Below are 16,657 nucleotides of genomic sequence, written 5' to 3' on the forward strand. Positions count from 1 at the left end.
GATGACGTGCAGGAAGCGTGGATTCGCTGATCCTCCGGATTCCGGGGGACGGTCGAGGGCCTAAAGAGAGTCCAGGGAATCGTAAGAACGGGTCTCGCAACGAAAATCGGGACGAGGTACTTTATGGATTATGTGGATTTAAGAGAACGAGGTAACTCGGAGTGAAAATCACTCGTCCAAATTGACCCTGGCCTCGCCCTCGGGTCCGAGGTTACGGGATGTCGACCGAATCGCCGCGTCGTCGCCATTCGCGTGGCCGGTCATCGACGAGAACGAGAGAAGGACTCTTTATTATACCTGTGGCCCCTAAAGGCGCCTAGAGGTGTCCAATATCGTCCCACATGTCGAAAGGGATCCGTATTATCAAAGGGTTAACGGTGCCCGGTGATTCTCGTGGACGATTTCGATATCGTCCGGTTTCGCGTCCGACGACTCGAGTGCCCGGACGAATCGTTGAGAAACCGTTGGGTGTCCCCGGTCCGGGTAGCCCAACCCCGGACGCCCGGAAACGCGCCCTGGAGAGAAAAAGGGTCGAAATGACGCTTACGATTCGATGAATCCGAAAACTCGAAGTATCCGCAACCGAGCGTCGGACCCTCGCGGAGGAAGAAGAAAAGCGGACCGACGAGAGGGGAGACTCGCGAGTGAATCGCGATTCGTCGACGTCGAAACATAAGTGGAACTCCCGAGTGGAACCACAAAATTCAGATTCCTGGATTCGCCGAAGCAGTTAACGCTTGGCGAACGACGAGGATCTCGTAGCTATTCCCGGAAACGAAGATATCGTACGATTCGTGCCATGGAAGCTGCGGAATAAACTACCGACATACGATGTGCGCGAAGATGAGTGTACTGCGAGGTCGCCATTTAGGTACGATTTTCTTCAATCCTTTCGATCGTTGAGTCTCGTCTCCCTGAAAGGAGAAAGTTCTGGGCCCCAGGAGTACGTGAGAAAAGCGGGGAAAAAAGGAAAAGTCGCGAATAGGTATTACGATGTAATAACGAGGGAAAAGTACGGCACCGAATGCAAATCGGAGAAGTTGTCGTCGATGTTCGATCGAAAAGGAGGTGCTCGTTAGGCGCTAACCGTTAACTCGGGTCGACGAGAAGCTTTTAACGAACGGAATTTTTCGTTCGAACAAGATACCCTCGCGTATCCATTGATCTAGCCGAAAGCCAAGGAACGGCGTTACCAGGGACGCCTCGCCAAATTCGATCGTAAAGTTGCGAAATTGACGCGATATCGCAATTTACGAGCCCTCTCGAGACGACACCGATCTTCTCGCGGTTTCCCAAAGTTTTTCGTCCCCGTTTCCGTAGACGCTACCAGGGAGGAAACTGGAAATGCCTCGAGAAAGAAAAGTGGCTCGTGGCTCGAACGATCCGCGACTTAGAAATGATTTCCGCGAAGCGAGTCGAAGGAATCGGGGCCGCGCTCGAACGCCGAACGAGGACCGCGGACATCCGAGGTGGAGAAAACAAAGGGGCTCGGAGAAAAAGCCAACGTTTCCTGCATGCTGCCGTGAAAACGGAAACGCAATACCCTCCGGGACCTTTCCTCTTGCTTTTCATAATTAACCCGCGGACTTAATCGCTCCGTCGATTTACGCGTTTGCGTTTACCCAGCCCCAAGAAATGGACAAACGATGGCGCGCTCGATCGTTACCCTAAAACGCAACGAATCGCGAGATACCCTTAGCGGAGGCAAATACTCGGACTCCGACGAATTAGTTCCGGGAAAACGTTGACGTAAGCCTTTGAACGTAATTTGGGGGAAGCGGACGAAAGACGTCGAGTCGATCGCGAATCGAAACCCGGAAGGTTCGATCGAACGTAAGACGTTACGTAGAGTACCGGGCGCCACGTGGCCCGATCGGCCGGGAACGGCGCGGAAGAAATCCGGAGCGTTTCCCGCGTTCGCGTCCGTCTCGCCTCGTGACACAACGCGGCAAAGCTTGTCGTAGGAAAAGTAAGGTAAGGCCAGTGGTATAATAGAAACTTTCACCGGCGAGGTTCAACGTCCTCGAGTTCGCGGACTCTCACTCTCGGTCGACGCGACGGACGTAAGACGTCCCCCTCTTTCCTTTTCTTTTTCTTCTCGCTCTTTTTTCCCGACCACCGGAATCGCCGTTTCGCGGTGCGCGTTAATCGCGACCGGGAAAAGTCCTCCGGTTCGCGGAACCGGAAATTCTATCGAGACGAAGCTTGCCCGGTTTCGGCCATTTTTCCAACGATCCCGAAACAGTTCCTATTTCGAGGCGGACATCTTTCGATCGCTCTCCGTCGATTATTCCTCGATCCGCGGAACATCGAGGAGACGGGTCGGGTTTACGATTTTCATTTAGCGTTCCGTTAACAACTTCTAGAAAAGAATCGAACGAGGAACAAACTTTCTCTTTGCCTGTCCCGAACGATCTCCGAGAACGTGCGGGGTAAATGCGTTAAATTTGCTCTTTTAGGATTCGCCGAGATAATTTCGGAAACGGTCGGAGAAAAAAAATGTCATCGAACGTAAGAAATATGTCTTTGAACATCAATTCAAAGAATAATTATTTCACTCGAATAAACTCGAAATTTTGTCGGAACGATAACAATTTATTTGAATGAAATAATTATCGTTCGAATGGAGGAAGTATTTCATTGGTTCAACGAGATTTTTTTCTCGGCGTACAGCGCGTAACGTATCCCCCGGGTTTACCGTGTACCTCGGGTCCTCCCGGAAGTCCCCGTCGAGAGGTCCCCCAGGTGGAGAGCTCGGCCGGTCTCGATGAACGTTCCGAACCGGGCCCGTGGGAGGGTAGTTTAATCGCGAGTCACGGAGCGTCTCGCCGCGTCTCGCCGCGTCTCGCCGCGGCCGGAGAGGGGCCGAGAGTCGGCCATAGAAAGAGAAAGGCGCGGGAGAGAGGGCCGGACGGCCGAGAAGCGAGAGCGAGCGGGAAGCCTCGAGGAAGGCGGTCGCGGTGGTCTCGGGACGTCACGGCGTGGGAGAGTCACTTTCACCGTCCACCGTGGTCCTAGACCGTCCGTAACGGTAAATCGCGGACGGACGCTTCGGCGACGCGAGCCGATTTCACGCGGCGGAGCGACCGGAAACTTTTCCTTCCTCCGAATCCTCCGGATCCTCCGGATCCTCCGGATCCGCCGCTTCCCGTCGAGGCGCCGCGACGCTCCGACGCGTCACTCGGGGCGCGGGCCTCGGAACGACGACGTACCCCGAGAAAAAAATCTTATCGAACCGGAGAAATATTTTCCTCGTTCTAAGAATAATTATTTGATTCGAGTAAATTGGACGCAACGTTTCTTCGGAATTGCGACAATTTATGAAATATTTCTTCGGTTCGACGAGTTTTCCTTCTCGGGGTAGGAGGCGCGACGAGACGGAACTCTTCCTCGGGGCTGCGGACCACCGAGCCGTTCGCGAAAAGAGACGAAGCGGTCGGCGAGGAGGACCCGAAAATGGGATCGGTTTCGGCCGCGGCGTCCCGCGAGAGAGCACGAGGCCGCGGAGACGTAGGTTAGTGCATTGGCGGGGGCACGGCGAGCGATGGCGCGTGCATGCATTGGTTACGCAAGAACGGTGGCGTGTGTGAGACTGCTGACCCACATACGGCCAGGGAGCAAGGACCCCGCGCGCGCGCCACGGACGGGCATGCGCGCGCACGCCGCGACGACCGACTCGACTCCTTCCCGAGCGCGAGCCGCGAGCGAGGCCGCGAAGACGCCGCAAAGACGCCGCAAAGACGCCTTTGACCGGATCGCGAGGGGCCGGCGATGGGAATCGATATCGTTTCGAGTCGCGGGCATCGAATCGAAATACTTCCGGAAGCGCGAAGGTTCCCCGCGGGACGAATCGCGTATCGCAGTTTTCGAATTAATCGACTTACGGTGATACGAAAGGGTCATTCTTCGTATCGAAATATTTATAAATCTGGGGGCATCTAATCATCTGAAACTTCAGCGCGGGATTATGGAGGCACTAAGGGAGAACGTCCTACTCGTGAAATTTCAATTTTCAACAGAAATATGTATTCTTGGTTCTAGGGTGAGATAAATAAAAAAATTGTCATTAAAAATGAAATTCCACGAGCACCGCGTCCGCTCCTCCGTAATTTGCTCGTTCACCGAGCGCGCGCGTAATCGCGCCGTCACTTGCGACGAAGTAAATCACGCGATGAAATCACTTCGAACTCGTCGAGCCGATTCTCCGCTACCCTGGAGTCGAGAAGATCCGACTCGATACGATTTCGATCGAACGAGAGGCGACGAATTTCCTTTCCCTTATTCGAATTTATATTCGAACGAACGGGTCGGCGGATTCGTTCGAATTTAGATCCGAAGGTAGGTCGCGCTCGTCCGATCTTTGAGCGGATTCTGGATTCGAGGTCGAGGTCGAGGTCTCGAAGCGATACCGGCCAAATTGGAGTCGTAGGAAGGCGTCTAAATAGCGAGCAAGGGCGCCCGTTGCGCCAAGAAGATCGAAAACGTCCGCAACGTCGACGAAGCGCGATCGAATTCGAGCATTCGTTCCACTCCAAGTTTTCCGACGTCGCAGCGTATCGCGAATCGTAGAGTTTTCGTCGCGTCGACCGACAGCTGCGTCTTCTGGCTGCTCCCATTTTATGCGCGAGAACCGAGAACCGAGAATCGTGAGCGCCAGATATCATTTTGCAAGATGGTCTCGTAGAAAAGATCTTTGACTCCGTTCCACTGATCCCTGGGCGATTACTGGATACGAGGTCGAGGTCTCGAGACGACACCGGCCAAACCGAAGCCGTTACAAATGTATGCGCATCGTTCTAAATAAGCGACCAAGGGCGCCGATCCCACCGAGGCGATCGAATCCGAGCAAATATCGTTCCGTGCAGCGAGTAATTAAGCGATAGCGTCATCGTTTCGGTTCATCTTTCCTAGCTTCCTTCGCGAGTCGAAGCGAACGCTTGCCGATCGCGGGCGCGTACGATTAAAAAAGAAAAATGAGACGACGACGTAACGGCGATCCGAGGCATTCGAGGGGTCAATCGTTCGCGAAACTTTTCTTCGAATTGTAAATATAAACGCATTTTTAAAATGTCTATAAATAAATATTATTTAAATTGAAGTTTCACGGGGGTTAGGACTTTCCTTATACCCTCCGTAGTAACGTTGTAAAGTTTGAAGCGATTCGGTACCCTAGGTTCGGAGAAAAATGTGAAAAATAAGACCTGGACGCCCCTTTCCCGGCGCCTTAAACCGTAATCGTTTCCCCGCTGATTTCATTTTCCCTGAGGTATAATCGCAAAGGCTTTAATTACCGTTGTCGCAAGTCCCCTCGAATTTCGATCGCTCGTCTGCCTTTAGAAAGAAATGGCGAAAAAGACGCTTCGTCTTTCTTCCCTGCATCCTCGAGCCGAAGTCCCGCGTATTCGTTTACGCGAGATATCGCATGGAACGACGCAACAATTTGGACATTTTGCCAATGTCAGGGTAAAGAAACACTCGGCATCGATCCGGACCGTCTTTTGGAACACGGCGGAACGACGGCATCTTCCGGAGCGGTCCGAAAGGATAAGTTCTTCTGGCCGTAGCCTCCAAAGAGAATCTGCCGCGAGTCAATTGCTCCGGCAACCCCTTACCCCCTCGACGCTAATTATTCTCGGCTGGGGCCCGGTGAACCCCATAAAATGACTAGGCGTCCCCGATCCCCCGTTGCACCGTGCCCGGAACGTTACGACGTGCCGATCCAATTCCATCCATTGGCTAAACCGGGGTTAACAGCGGCTCTTTCGGAATCGGAAATCGAGCCATCGAGCGCGAGTATCGACGGGACCGGGATCCCGAAAATTCATCCCCTGGGAGTAACGGAGTGTCGTGGACCACTTGGAAATTCCTCGTCAACGAGTTGTCGCGATTCGAAACGGAGAAAGTGGGATCGAGGAATATCGAACGTGGAGTTTAGTCTCGTTTATCTGATTTCAGGAATTATGACCCTTACGAGCAGCCCGTGTGAGCTAGACAACATGAGCTTGTTTCAAGACCTCAAGTTAAAACGGAGAAAGGTCGACTCCCGATGTAGTAGCGACGGTAAGTTTAACTTTGTTCACTTTGCGATTCAAGAGCGGAGGAGCGAATCGAAGTCGCGGGTTCGCGGGAGCGAGAGAAAGCCGCTCCGGGATCGAAGCGGCGACGGATCTTGCCGAGCAGTTGATTTCGGATCGACCGGGACCGGGCGTCGAATGCGAGCCGAAGGCACTTTGTCCACGGGTCGGGAAACGTCGAAAGACCGATCCGATCGCCTTCCTTAACGCGACGGACGCGACGTCCGAGACGTCCGAGACGTCCGAGACGTCCGAAACGAACCGCTCGCAGTGACGTCGTCGGGGACGATCGTGTCCTTTGCTCCGGATCGCCGGCCTAACCGCGGTGGTCGCTCGGTTCGCAGGGGAAAGCGTGGCCGACACCTCGACCTCGTCGCCGGACAACATGCCGGGCTCGCCGGGCTGCCCCGTGGTCAAAGTGAAGAGCGAGTTCCCGCGGAGCAGTCCCAGTCCCGGGACGCTCCGGGAGCTGCGGGGCCAGGACGCGCGGGAGGCCGCCCTGGACCGGGCCTCCCCGGACTCGGTGTTCCCGGAGGTGGCGGTCGGCCGCAACCCCGAGGAGCGGCCCTGCACGCCGGCGCCGAGGGCGTCCCCGGCCTCCTCGCCCATGCGGACGCACGCGGCCGTCTCGACGACGCCGATGCCGCAGGAGGCGACGGCCGGGGAGCCCGGGAGCCCGGCCGACCGGGGCGGCTTCTCGGCGGCGCAGCCCAAGCAGGAGTCGGACAACTCGGTCTTCGACGGCGGGGGTCGGCCCGAGGCCCGGAACAGCCAGCAGCGCTTCGAGGCGGCCGGCCCCCCGCAGCCGCCGTCGACGCCCCGGCCCAGGGCGCCCTCGGTCCCGCCCCACCTCCTGGCCCACCACCAGTTCTGGGCCCAGGGCCCCGCCGTGCAGGGCTTCGCTACCCAGAGGCTGCTCAACGGCGTGATCGGCGGCGCCGTCAACTACGGGCAGAACGTCCTGGGGGTGTCCAGCGGCGGGTCCGTGGTCACGGGCACCGCCACCTGCAGCGTGGCCGGAACCGGAGCCGGAGCCGGAGCCGGAGCCGGAGCCGGAACTGGATGTAAGCCCTAGCCGCCCTCGTCGCCCTTGCCGCCCCCGCCCTCGGGCACGCACTAACGACCTCCGGTTGCAGGCGAGGGGATGAAGCCCCCGGCGCAGAGGCCCGCCCCGCCGCCGCCGCCGCCCCGGCCGCCGCCCTCCGTCATCATGGGCGAAGTCGGCGGCGTCCGGACGATGATCTGGTCCTCGCCGCCCCTGGACCCCGCGCCGCCGCCCGCGGCGTCCTGGCCCGCCACCGCCACCGCCGCCTCCTGCTCCTCCTCCTCCGAGGAGTCGGCCGCCCAGCTGCTGCTCAACCTGGGCCAGGAGTCCAGGGGCAAGGCCGGCTGCGCCCCCTATTCCGCCGGGCCGCCCCTCAACATGGAGAGGCTCTGGGCCGGCGACCTGACCCAGCTGCCCGCCGCCCAGCAGATGCAGGCCCTCAACCTGACGGCCGGCTCCAGCCAGCCCTGGGTCCGGAACGGCGGCGTCCTCAAGGCCGAGGCCCAGGGTCCCGGCTCCTCGCCGGCCGTCGCCCCGGCGCCCCCCGCCCCGCCCCTCCCGGCCCAGGAGCACGAGGAGGACGAGACTCCCATGATCTGCATGATCTGCGAGGACAAGGCCACCGGACTCCACTACGGCATCATCACCTGCGAGGGGTGAGTTTCGCGCCCCGTCCCCGAGGCTCCGTCGGCTGCCACAACCGTTCCCCCTCTCGTCTGTCCAGGTGCAAGGGCTTCTTCAAGAGAACTGTCCAGAACAGGCGGATTTACACCTGCGTCGCGGAGGGCGGATGCGAGATCACCAAGGCCCAGCGGAACAGGTGTCAGTACTGCCGGTTCAAGAAGTGCATCGAGCAGGGCATGGTCTTGCAGGCCGTCCGGGAGGACCGCATGCCCGGGGGCAGGAATTCCGGAGCCGTCTACAACCTCTACAAGGTGAGACCTCTCCCGGCGAGTCCGTCGACTCCGCGCGGAGTCTTTCGCGACGTCGCCGCGGCCGACGCGAGTCGGACGTGTCGGGGCCGCCGATCGAAACGCTCCGCGCGGAAGGCTCGTTGCAGGCAATGTCTACACCTGTCCCACGTTTCGATCAGGTCAAGTACAAGAAACACAAGAAGACGAACAAAACCGCGGGCATGGGGGGCGGGATGAGCGGCGGCGGCAGCAACGTCGGAGGGGTGAACGGCTCGGGCTCGCTGGGCGGCAGCAAGGGAACGGTCGCCTCGACGGTCCTGGACAAGCACATGGCGGCCGCGGTCGCCGTCCACCACGGCCAGCAGCAGCACGCCCAGCTCGCCGGGACCTTTCTTCCCCACAAGATTTCCGGCGACCCTCTCAACTCTCAGCCGACGCCCAGCCATCCCAACCACCCCGGCCACCCCGGCCACCCGGGCCATCCGGGCCACCCCGGCCACCCCGGCCACCCGGGCCACCCGGGCCACCTCGTCAACGGGACGATCCTCAAGACGGCTCTCACCAATCCCTCCGAAGTGAGTACGACCGGACGGAACGACGAATCGACTCCCGGGGCGGTTCGCTCGGTCGCGGCGCCTTGCGCAAGCTTCAAGGTTTCCCACGTTACGAAACCCGGCGTCGGCCTCGCTTCTCGACGCCTCCCGGGATGTCGACGTCTCCGGCGACCTCGGTGCTCGCGACCTGCAACGGGGCCAAGTATGCGCTCGTAAACGGCGCCGAAGGAGCGCCGGTCCTCCGAATCTCCGAGTCCTCGGGACGTTTCGATCTTCGCGAAGCTCGCGCGACTGGGTCGGGTCGGGTCGGGCAACGAAGGTCGCTTCTCCGAGGGGAGCGGGCCGGATAACGTCAAAGGTCACTCGAGAAACGGAAGGTGACGGACCCGGGGTCCACTTGCCGCGCGACGTCCGGCGTCCAGGTAAGAAACGAGGCGCGGACAATAGAAAATCAGCGACAACCTGTGCCAAGGACGGGCAGTTCTCGGGCCGTTTCGTAACTCGTGAAAGTCCGCGCGCAGGACACCGACCTCACCTCCTCCTTCTCGAGCGTCGGCTCGGAGAACGTCCTACCGCGCGGCGATCCGTGCGTGCGAGCCTTAACGCTTTCCCTACCTCCTCCCCTCCGGGGCCGACCTCGAGGCCCCGGCGAAAGGTCGCCGTCGTTCGCCAAGTCCAGGAAGTACGAATATCTCCCAGCCCTGCTGTCCTGGGCGAGAAGTCGAACGGGCTCGCTCTGGATGCCGTTCGCTCGAGGTTTCGCCGCCGCGACCGAGGAGTCGGGCTTTGGGTCAGGGACGACCGAACGTCCCGTTGTCGAGGACAAAGGAAAACCGGCTCGTCTCGAGGACGAAGACGCGGGATCGGAGCTCGAGTCCGAATCCACAGTCCCGGGGGGGGGGCGGGGAGAGATCGAAAAAGGAACCGACGAAGGGACGAGCGGCCCAGAAGTCGGGCGGAAGGAGGGTCCGCGGGCCGGGCTCGCCGACTTCCGTAATCGCTGGCTCTGCCGGGAAGCGAGTCCGTCGACTTCCTTGGTTCCTCGTAACGGCCCTCGGGGACGCGAAGCTCCGTCCTGCTCGAAATCGACTTCCCCCTGTCCGCGAAGCCGATCGCGGTCTTGTCGCCTGACCCGCGGGCCCGCGAAATGCCGACTCTGACGTCTCTCTTGATTTTAGGTGGTGCATTTACGACAGAGGCTAGACAACGCCGTGAGCAGCTCGAGGGATCGAGCTTTCCCTCTGGATGCCACGCTCGCGATGATTCAAACCCTCATAGAGTGCGACGAGTTTCAAGACATCGCGACGCTAAGGGTCGGTATCGTTGAACGCGCCTGGGCGCCGATTCATCCTCGATAGATTTAACGGTCCTCCGATGCGAGAATCGGTTCCTGAATAATTGCCTAGATATCGCGTCCCCCCTTAATGAAAAAAAATGAAACGAAGTCTTCTCTGTTTCCCGACCGCCCACCTACGACCTTTCGATGGCGTCGTAATTCACTCTCTAACGGCACCGTTTACAGAACTTGGACGAGCTGCTGGACCATAAATCGGACTTAAGTGAGAAGCTGTGTCAAATAGGGGACAGCATAGTGTACAAGTTGGTGCAGTGGACCAAAAGGTTACCGTTTTACCTTGAGCTGCCGGTGGAGGTTCACACGAGGCTGCTGACGCACAAGTGGCACGAGCTGCTGGTGCTGACCACCTCGGCCTACCAGGCGATGCATGGCCAGCACAAGGTTACCAATGCCGGCACCGACGGGACGGGTGCAGACTTCATGCAAGAGGTAATCGCCGATCGACTCGGACGAGCTCGAGTCTCGGGTCGGTTTCTTCGAGTTCCCCCTAAACGCGACGCGATTGCCGTTTCATTTTCTCGTTAAGAGTTTTCCGAGATGACTCGCGTTTTCCTCGAAAGAACCCGTGGGAAAATGCGACGACGCTAAAATCCTTCTTGTTCCGCGCGTAGGTGTCGAACAACATGTATACGTTGCAAACGTGCCTAACGAGCATGATGGGTCGACCGATAACTATGGACCAATTACGGCAAGACGTGGGGCTCATGGTGGAAAAAATCACGTACGTTACGCTCATGTTTAGGAGGGTGAAATTACGCATGGAGGAGTACGTTTGCCTGAAAGTGATCACCATGCTCTCGCAAGGTAAGCTCCCGACCTGGAGAATTCCGCTCCGATTGGAAAATCAAATCCCGCGGGACATATTGTCGATCGTCTTTCCTCGTTAGCCTTAAGATGTGCTCGTCGGCTATTAAAACGTGTTTTCTTGCATCGCTGCAACGTGGAGATGCGAAATGTAAGTGACCAAAAACGTTTCTCCATCCACTAATGTACAAAGACGAAGAATCCGTAAAGACGAGGGCGATCGGTTGACTTTAAATTCACCGATTGCTCTAGTTCTTTCCATTTTCAATTCCTCCCGAAGAGACGCAACTTCGGTAGGGCGTCATTTTATTCGATCGGTAGTTAAAGTAGAGGAAACCCATCCGCGTCGCGACGACCTCTAGAGACGTAATCGCTGGCAGAGAATTGGCCGTTCCTACATTGTTCGTTTCCTTTTTTCCCCTCTATTCTAGCTCGAGGAGACACGTTGGAATTGGAGCAAATACAGGAGCGGTACATGAGCTGTCTACGAAGTTTCGTCGAACATAGCGCTCCACAGCAGCCTGGTCGATTTCACGATCTCCTCGTCAGGTTACCCGAAGTAAGTTGCCGGGCACCCGACCGAATCCGCGCCAATGCGAAATCTCGTTAAACGGCGTTTCAAGCGACGCGGAGACCGGTGAAACGTCTCGATTCGCGTAACGGATATTTAACGTTCATGGCGATCGAGTCCAAGACGTACGTCGGTTTGCCCGGTGTTAGGTGTCGCGTCGTCTCGTATCAAAAGGGGAACCGTGCACTTGGCCGCATAGCTTACCGTAAAGACCCCTGGCCAAAATATCGACTATCCTCGTTTCCTTCGCGTTTCTCGCGAAGATCTCGATTCGTACCTTCTAACGGCCGATTTCCTGACTTGCAGGTTCAATCAGCGGCAGCCCTGCTTCTCGAGAGTAAAATGTTCTACGTTCCTTTTCTACTGAACTCAGCGATTCAAAGATAGTGAATAAACAAACGAGGTAAAAAGACTATTAACGAAGCGGATCGCCTCTATACTTACGAACTCGAACAAAAGGATTCGACGGAAAAGAAAGAGACAATGAACACGGAAAAGAAGCTTTGTTTGTGTATGTATAATAACTATAGTATAATATAAATGTGTGCGTGTTCGTTGCGTCGTACAAAGAAACGGGGAGGCGAGACCAGGCCCGACGAAGGAGCGACAGAGAGAGAAAGGGGAAGAGAGGAAACCGAAGAAATCGACGAAGAGGGCGAGCACCGAGAGGAGAGGAAAGAGAGAGGAACCTTGAGAGGACACATTGAGTAAAGTAGAGAGACGCAAAGAAAAGGAAGAAAGAAGGAGTAATCAAGAACTGATCTTTTTTATGGAAACTCAAAGACTATATTTCTGTACGCAGTCGCGTCATTGCGCGTTCACGTTGCATAATCCGATCGATAATAAGACTCTCGTACGTACGCTCGCCGTAGGCCACGGCTCCCTCGAGGACGACGCTCGGCGTCCTCCCCGACGCGACGACGGCGTCGTCCGTTTACCGCTGCATTTCTCTGGGTCGACCCTCTCGTTCGCCGTTGTCGTGCGCCGGCATCGCTGCCGGCATCGCTGCCGGACGCTGTCGGACGCTGCCGGACGCTGCCGGACGCTGCCGGACGCTGCCGCATCACTGTCGACACCGAGCGGAGTATTTTCTTACCGTTAGCCTTTTTCGTCGACGAGGCCGCCGACGGGGCCACCGACGGCGCCAACGGTTGTAAGGATCGGTTACCGAAGCGGCGATCGCCCCCGTCGTGTCGATTCCCCTCGCGCGCGTCGGCGGGACGGAACCGCGGACGACGCGCGGCGTGGATCGCGGTCGGGCGGGGCGCCGCAAACTTAGTATTCGCCGTTACCCTTCTTTTAGCGATATTAGGCTTACGAGTCACGTCCCCGGTTCCTCCTCCTAGTTCCGTTGTATTTCGTTCCCGCGAAGCGACCGAGACCCCCGCCAATCGTAACGAATTCGCGTTTCTTTCGTCGCGACCGCATTTTCATTTCGGACCCGGCCTCGAACGACCTCGCGCGTCGCTATTTTGCCGCGTTGCAATCCCCGGTTCCGATTTCGCATTTTCCAAACTATCGTCGTCGAGACGGAACGCGACCGTTCCTCTTTCGCGCGCGATTCGACCGACGAATTCAAGGATTTCGAACGAGGATACGATCGACGGGTCTTCGGGCAGTTTGGGGGTGCCACTTTCTTTCCTCGTAACGAATCCACGCGCTCTATCCGCACCTCGAAAGATCGGTTACTTATTTTTTTTTTTTCTGCCAAAGTAACGTTACGATCGATCGCGATAGTATTACGACGGACAAAACAAGACTTTCCTCCGAGACCGAGATGATTTCGTAGCGTTTTCGACTTTCCGTTTCCTCGTTCCGGGACCGTGGCGAGATTGGAACGAATTTTGCCCTCCTGAAAGTTACCGACGTTCCCCAAAATCCCGCGTGGTCGCCTCGAGGTGACGAATCGACTCAATTGTTATCACGTAATTACTCGTGGTACGAGGCGGTTAAACAACGAGTACCGGTGGCTGACCCTAGTTAACGTCGCGTGCATACGTTCGGAAGTCGCTTCTTCGCGTATACACTTGTATATACGTTTACACGCGGAAAAAAACACTCATATACATTACAGGGAAACACCTATGCGTTACGATTTCGTGCACGTTCCCTCTGCGCGATTTCTCGATCGTTTCATCTTGCCTCCATAGGAATTATCGTAACACGCGGAGCGGCGTGTTCGCGATTCCGAGCACGATGGACGACCTCGATCTCCTCGATCTCTCGCACCTTCCATCCTCCGCCGTCGCGAGCCAACGTTCAAAATTAACGAGCATCACCGTCGGTATCTTCGACGCTTTTTTCGAATACCTCCGACCGCGGATCTTCACGGTGCGACGAGCGAACTCGGGAAGAGGAAAGGAGCCCGCGGGATCGGGGGGAAATTCTCTTGAAAATCGGTGAAAAACATTTCCTTCTTTGAAAGCCGATTTCGTATGACAGACAACGATGCGATTCGGTAACAGGTGACGTTCGGCCTTCAAATTTTCACAATGCTTGGTGATTTCCAATCATTTCTGCTTGCGATTTCCAGCTGATTTCCATGTGATAGGAAAGAGTCATTCCATACATGTAATAAAACATGAAAATACTTGTAAAATTTTCCCCAAACTGGGGCCACTGAATCATTTGGAACTTCGGCACGTGATTATGGACGCCCTCGGGAAGAACGCGATGCTCGTGAACTTGATTAAAAAAAAAAAAAAAGAAGAAGAAGAAACATGTGCCTGATTGTAGTCTGGGATAAATAAACAATGTTTTTATTAATGAAATTTCACGAGCATCGCGTGCTTTCTTAGGGCCGCCATAATCGCGTGCCGAAGTTTCAAATTATTTGGTGCACCCAGTTTAGAGAAAAATTTGACAAACATGTTGACAATTTGATATGTATATATAGAATGATCCTTTCATATTATCTTCAAATCCATGATTTCTGAGGAAATACCCCCTGGCGCGGGATAATTTGTTACTTGTTTTTAAGCGGATGCAAAAGTCGCATCCGAAAGGTCAATTGTTCGTGAAACATTTATTGGGGGTACCGAATCGTTTGAAACCTTACAACGTGAACATGGAGGCTATAAGCAAGGTCTTGATCCTCGTGAAATTTCATTTTTTATTAATAAATATTAAGTCTGAAAACAAATTTTAAAAAAAATTGAAATTTGACGGGGATCAGGAGCTTCCTTGTAGCTTCCGTATTCACATCGTCGAGTTTGAAACGATTCGGTGCATCCAGTTCGTAGAAAAGTTTAACGAACGATTGAGCTTTCGGATGCCACTTCCACATCCCCTTAACGCGAGATCCATGGAACGATCGACATCGAATTCGGGGCGAGAGCGACACCGGACGGGAGAGTCGAGATCGCCGTACCGTGTGCCTGTCCATCGAGCTCGAGCTCGCGAGCACTCGTCCAAAGAATCGACGCGAACTACCCGGACCTTGGGCCTAATAGCCTAGGGATACTTGTCCATACTATAAGACTTAACTACCGATGGATACTTTATACGATAAAAAGAAAACTTGTATATTATTTGAGAATGCGTAAATGCGACGATGTAAGAGTTTCTGTATTCCCCGATATCGCCGTACCTTCGTGTTCAACCGGCGACCTCGCCGGGCCGGTCGAGACTCGACTTTAAAGACTCGAAAGGAAGAAAACGAGACAAAAGTAATAAGGCGCCGCGCTTAACGCGGCGAGACACACGGAAATCAGGGACGAACTTCTCGACTTACGGAACTTGAAATCGCGACGAGTCGACGCGAGATGGATCTCCTCCCATCCTTCGAGGGACTTGGCTCTCGCTTCGAATCCGACCCCTTGCCTCGACTTTCTTCCTTCCTTCCCTTCTCCCGTCCTCGACTGGATTTCGGATTTCCGATCCTTCTTTCCCCGATCGACGTCCGAAGACGGTATCCCTTCTCTCCTCCTCTCCTCGCGGACCGTTTAGGGGAATCGACGTCTCCATAAGATTGTACATAAAGTGAAAATGAACGATAAAGTGCCGGGACTATCGGTCTTCTAAGTATGTATATAGAATACGTATGCTTATACATATAAATACAATATATATATACATAAAATGTACATTGATGTCGAGGGAGTACAGCAGCCTCTTACAGGAAGGCAAAAGCGTTGGAACAGCAAGACTTAGGGCATTATAATATTACCGCGAGTATTATCATGCCCAACCTTTAATATTTAAGTGCGAGTGAGAGAGTTTACGAGATATAAATGCCTCTCGTTTGTGGGTTCAACTTTGTACATATTGTACGAAAATTTAATAATATAAACTATGTTGAAAGTACTAGTCTGTCTTTATGCTTCCGCAAAACCTGTTCTGTGTCCGAGTCAGGGGATTGTACGGGATTGTACGGATTGTACGGGATTGTACGCGGGCCCGATTTCTTCATTTACGCGATTTCGCGCAGTTCGGTGCTCCTTTTTCCTAGCCGATAACGTCGACTTCCGCGAACGGACTCGATACGTTTCATCGAATCATCGGCAAATGAGCCGCCACTCGTACTTTCGTAATCCTTCCTTCCCCCTTACCGACCGGACACGCCGGAAGTAGAATCGACCCACGGGCAATTCCCTGACACCAGAATGAAAACGCATCGTTGACCCAAAAACGACAGGCACGAACGAATGCCGCGCTGGCAATACATTTTCCATGAGTGAGTCAAAGTTACCAATTTTTATCTACGTTTAGAAAGCATACCTGTTATTATGGTTTACCCTCGACTATTGATTTTGTAATTGAGATTGGACACTACAGCGGCTGCTCTGCCTTGTGCCGCGTCGATGCCCCGAGCGAACCAAACCGAAGGATTTCGTTACGTCTTTTGGCATCCTGTCCGCTTGCTCGAAAATCGCAAATTTCGTTGAGCCGTAATTAAACGTTTGCCTTGTACTTGCACGGGAAAGTACCCGCTTTCTTCGGTCTTCGCGGACAACCCTGGTAGCACGGAATAATCTCTATAAACAGGGGTCCTTCAATTTACGCGGAGTATCCGTTCCACGTGGATTCGTTTTACGCGAATGAAAATCGCGTAAATAAAATCTGTCGGGAAAGAAGAAAAAAATAGAAAAATAAAAGCTAGTATTCCAAATAGCTTGACAAAAAAAATATTTAAAATAAACAACCGCGGATTGATTTTAAATATTTTTAAAACGTTTATAATATATTTGGCGGATAATATTTGAAAAAAGCTTATATTAAAAAGAAACGAAACGTTTTGTATTTCTATAAGAAAAATATTACGAAAACACGTGGAGCTAACGTTATATAATAATGGTAAATATTTACAAAATGTACGACATACGTTCGATATATATAA

General features: G+C 54.6%; 1 protein-coding gene across 1 annotated transcript; it reads left to right on the forward strand.

The window, feature by feature from the left end:
- The first annotated feature begins 831 nt into the window (after positions 1–831).
- Positions 832–11,706, forward strand: LOC105696572 (hormone receptor 4). The gene is made up of 11 exons (XM_012419143.2): positions 832–871; positions 5,956–6,060; positions 6,419–7,138; positions 7,211–7,775; positions 7,844–8,054; positions 8,213–8,608; positions 9,766–9,900; positions 10,110–10,373; positions 10,556–10,748; positions 11,180–11,307; positions 11,626–11,706. The coding sequence occupies exons 1-11, from the start codon at positions 832–834 to the stop codon at positions 11,704–11,706; spliced, it is 2,838 nt and encodes a 945-aa protein (XP_012274566.1).
- Positions 11,707–16,657: the final 4,951 nt, after the last annotated feature.

Source organism: Orussus abietinus, unplaced genomic scaffold (genome assembly GCF_000612105.2).
Source record: "Orussus abietinus isolate OABI.00-Male unplaced genomic scaffold, Oabi_2.0 scaffold101, whole genome shotgun sequence".
Classification (NCBI taxonomy): domain Eukaryota; kingdom Metazoa; phylum Arthropoda; class Insecta; order Hymenoptera; family Orussidae; genus Orussus; species Orussus abietinus.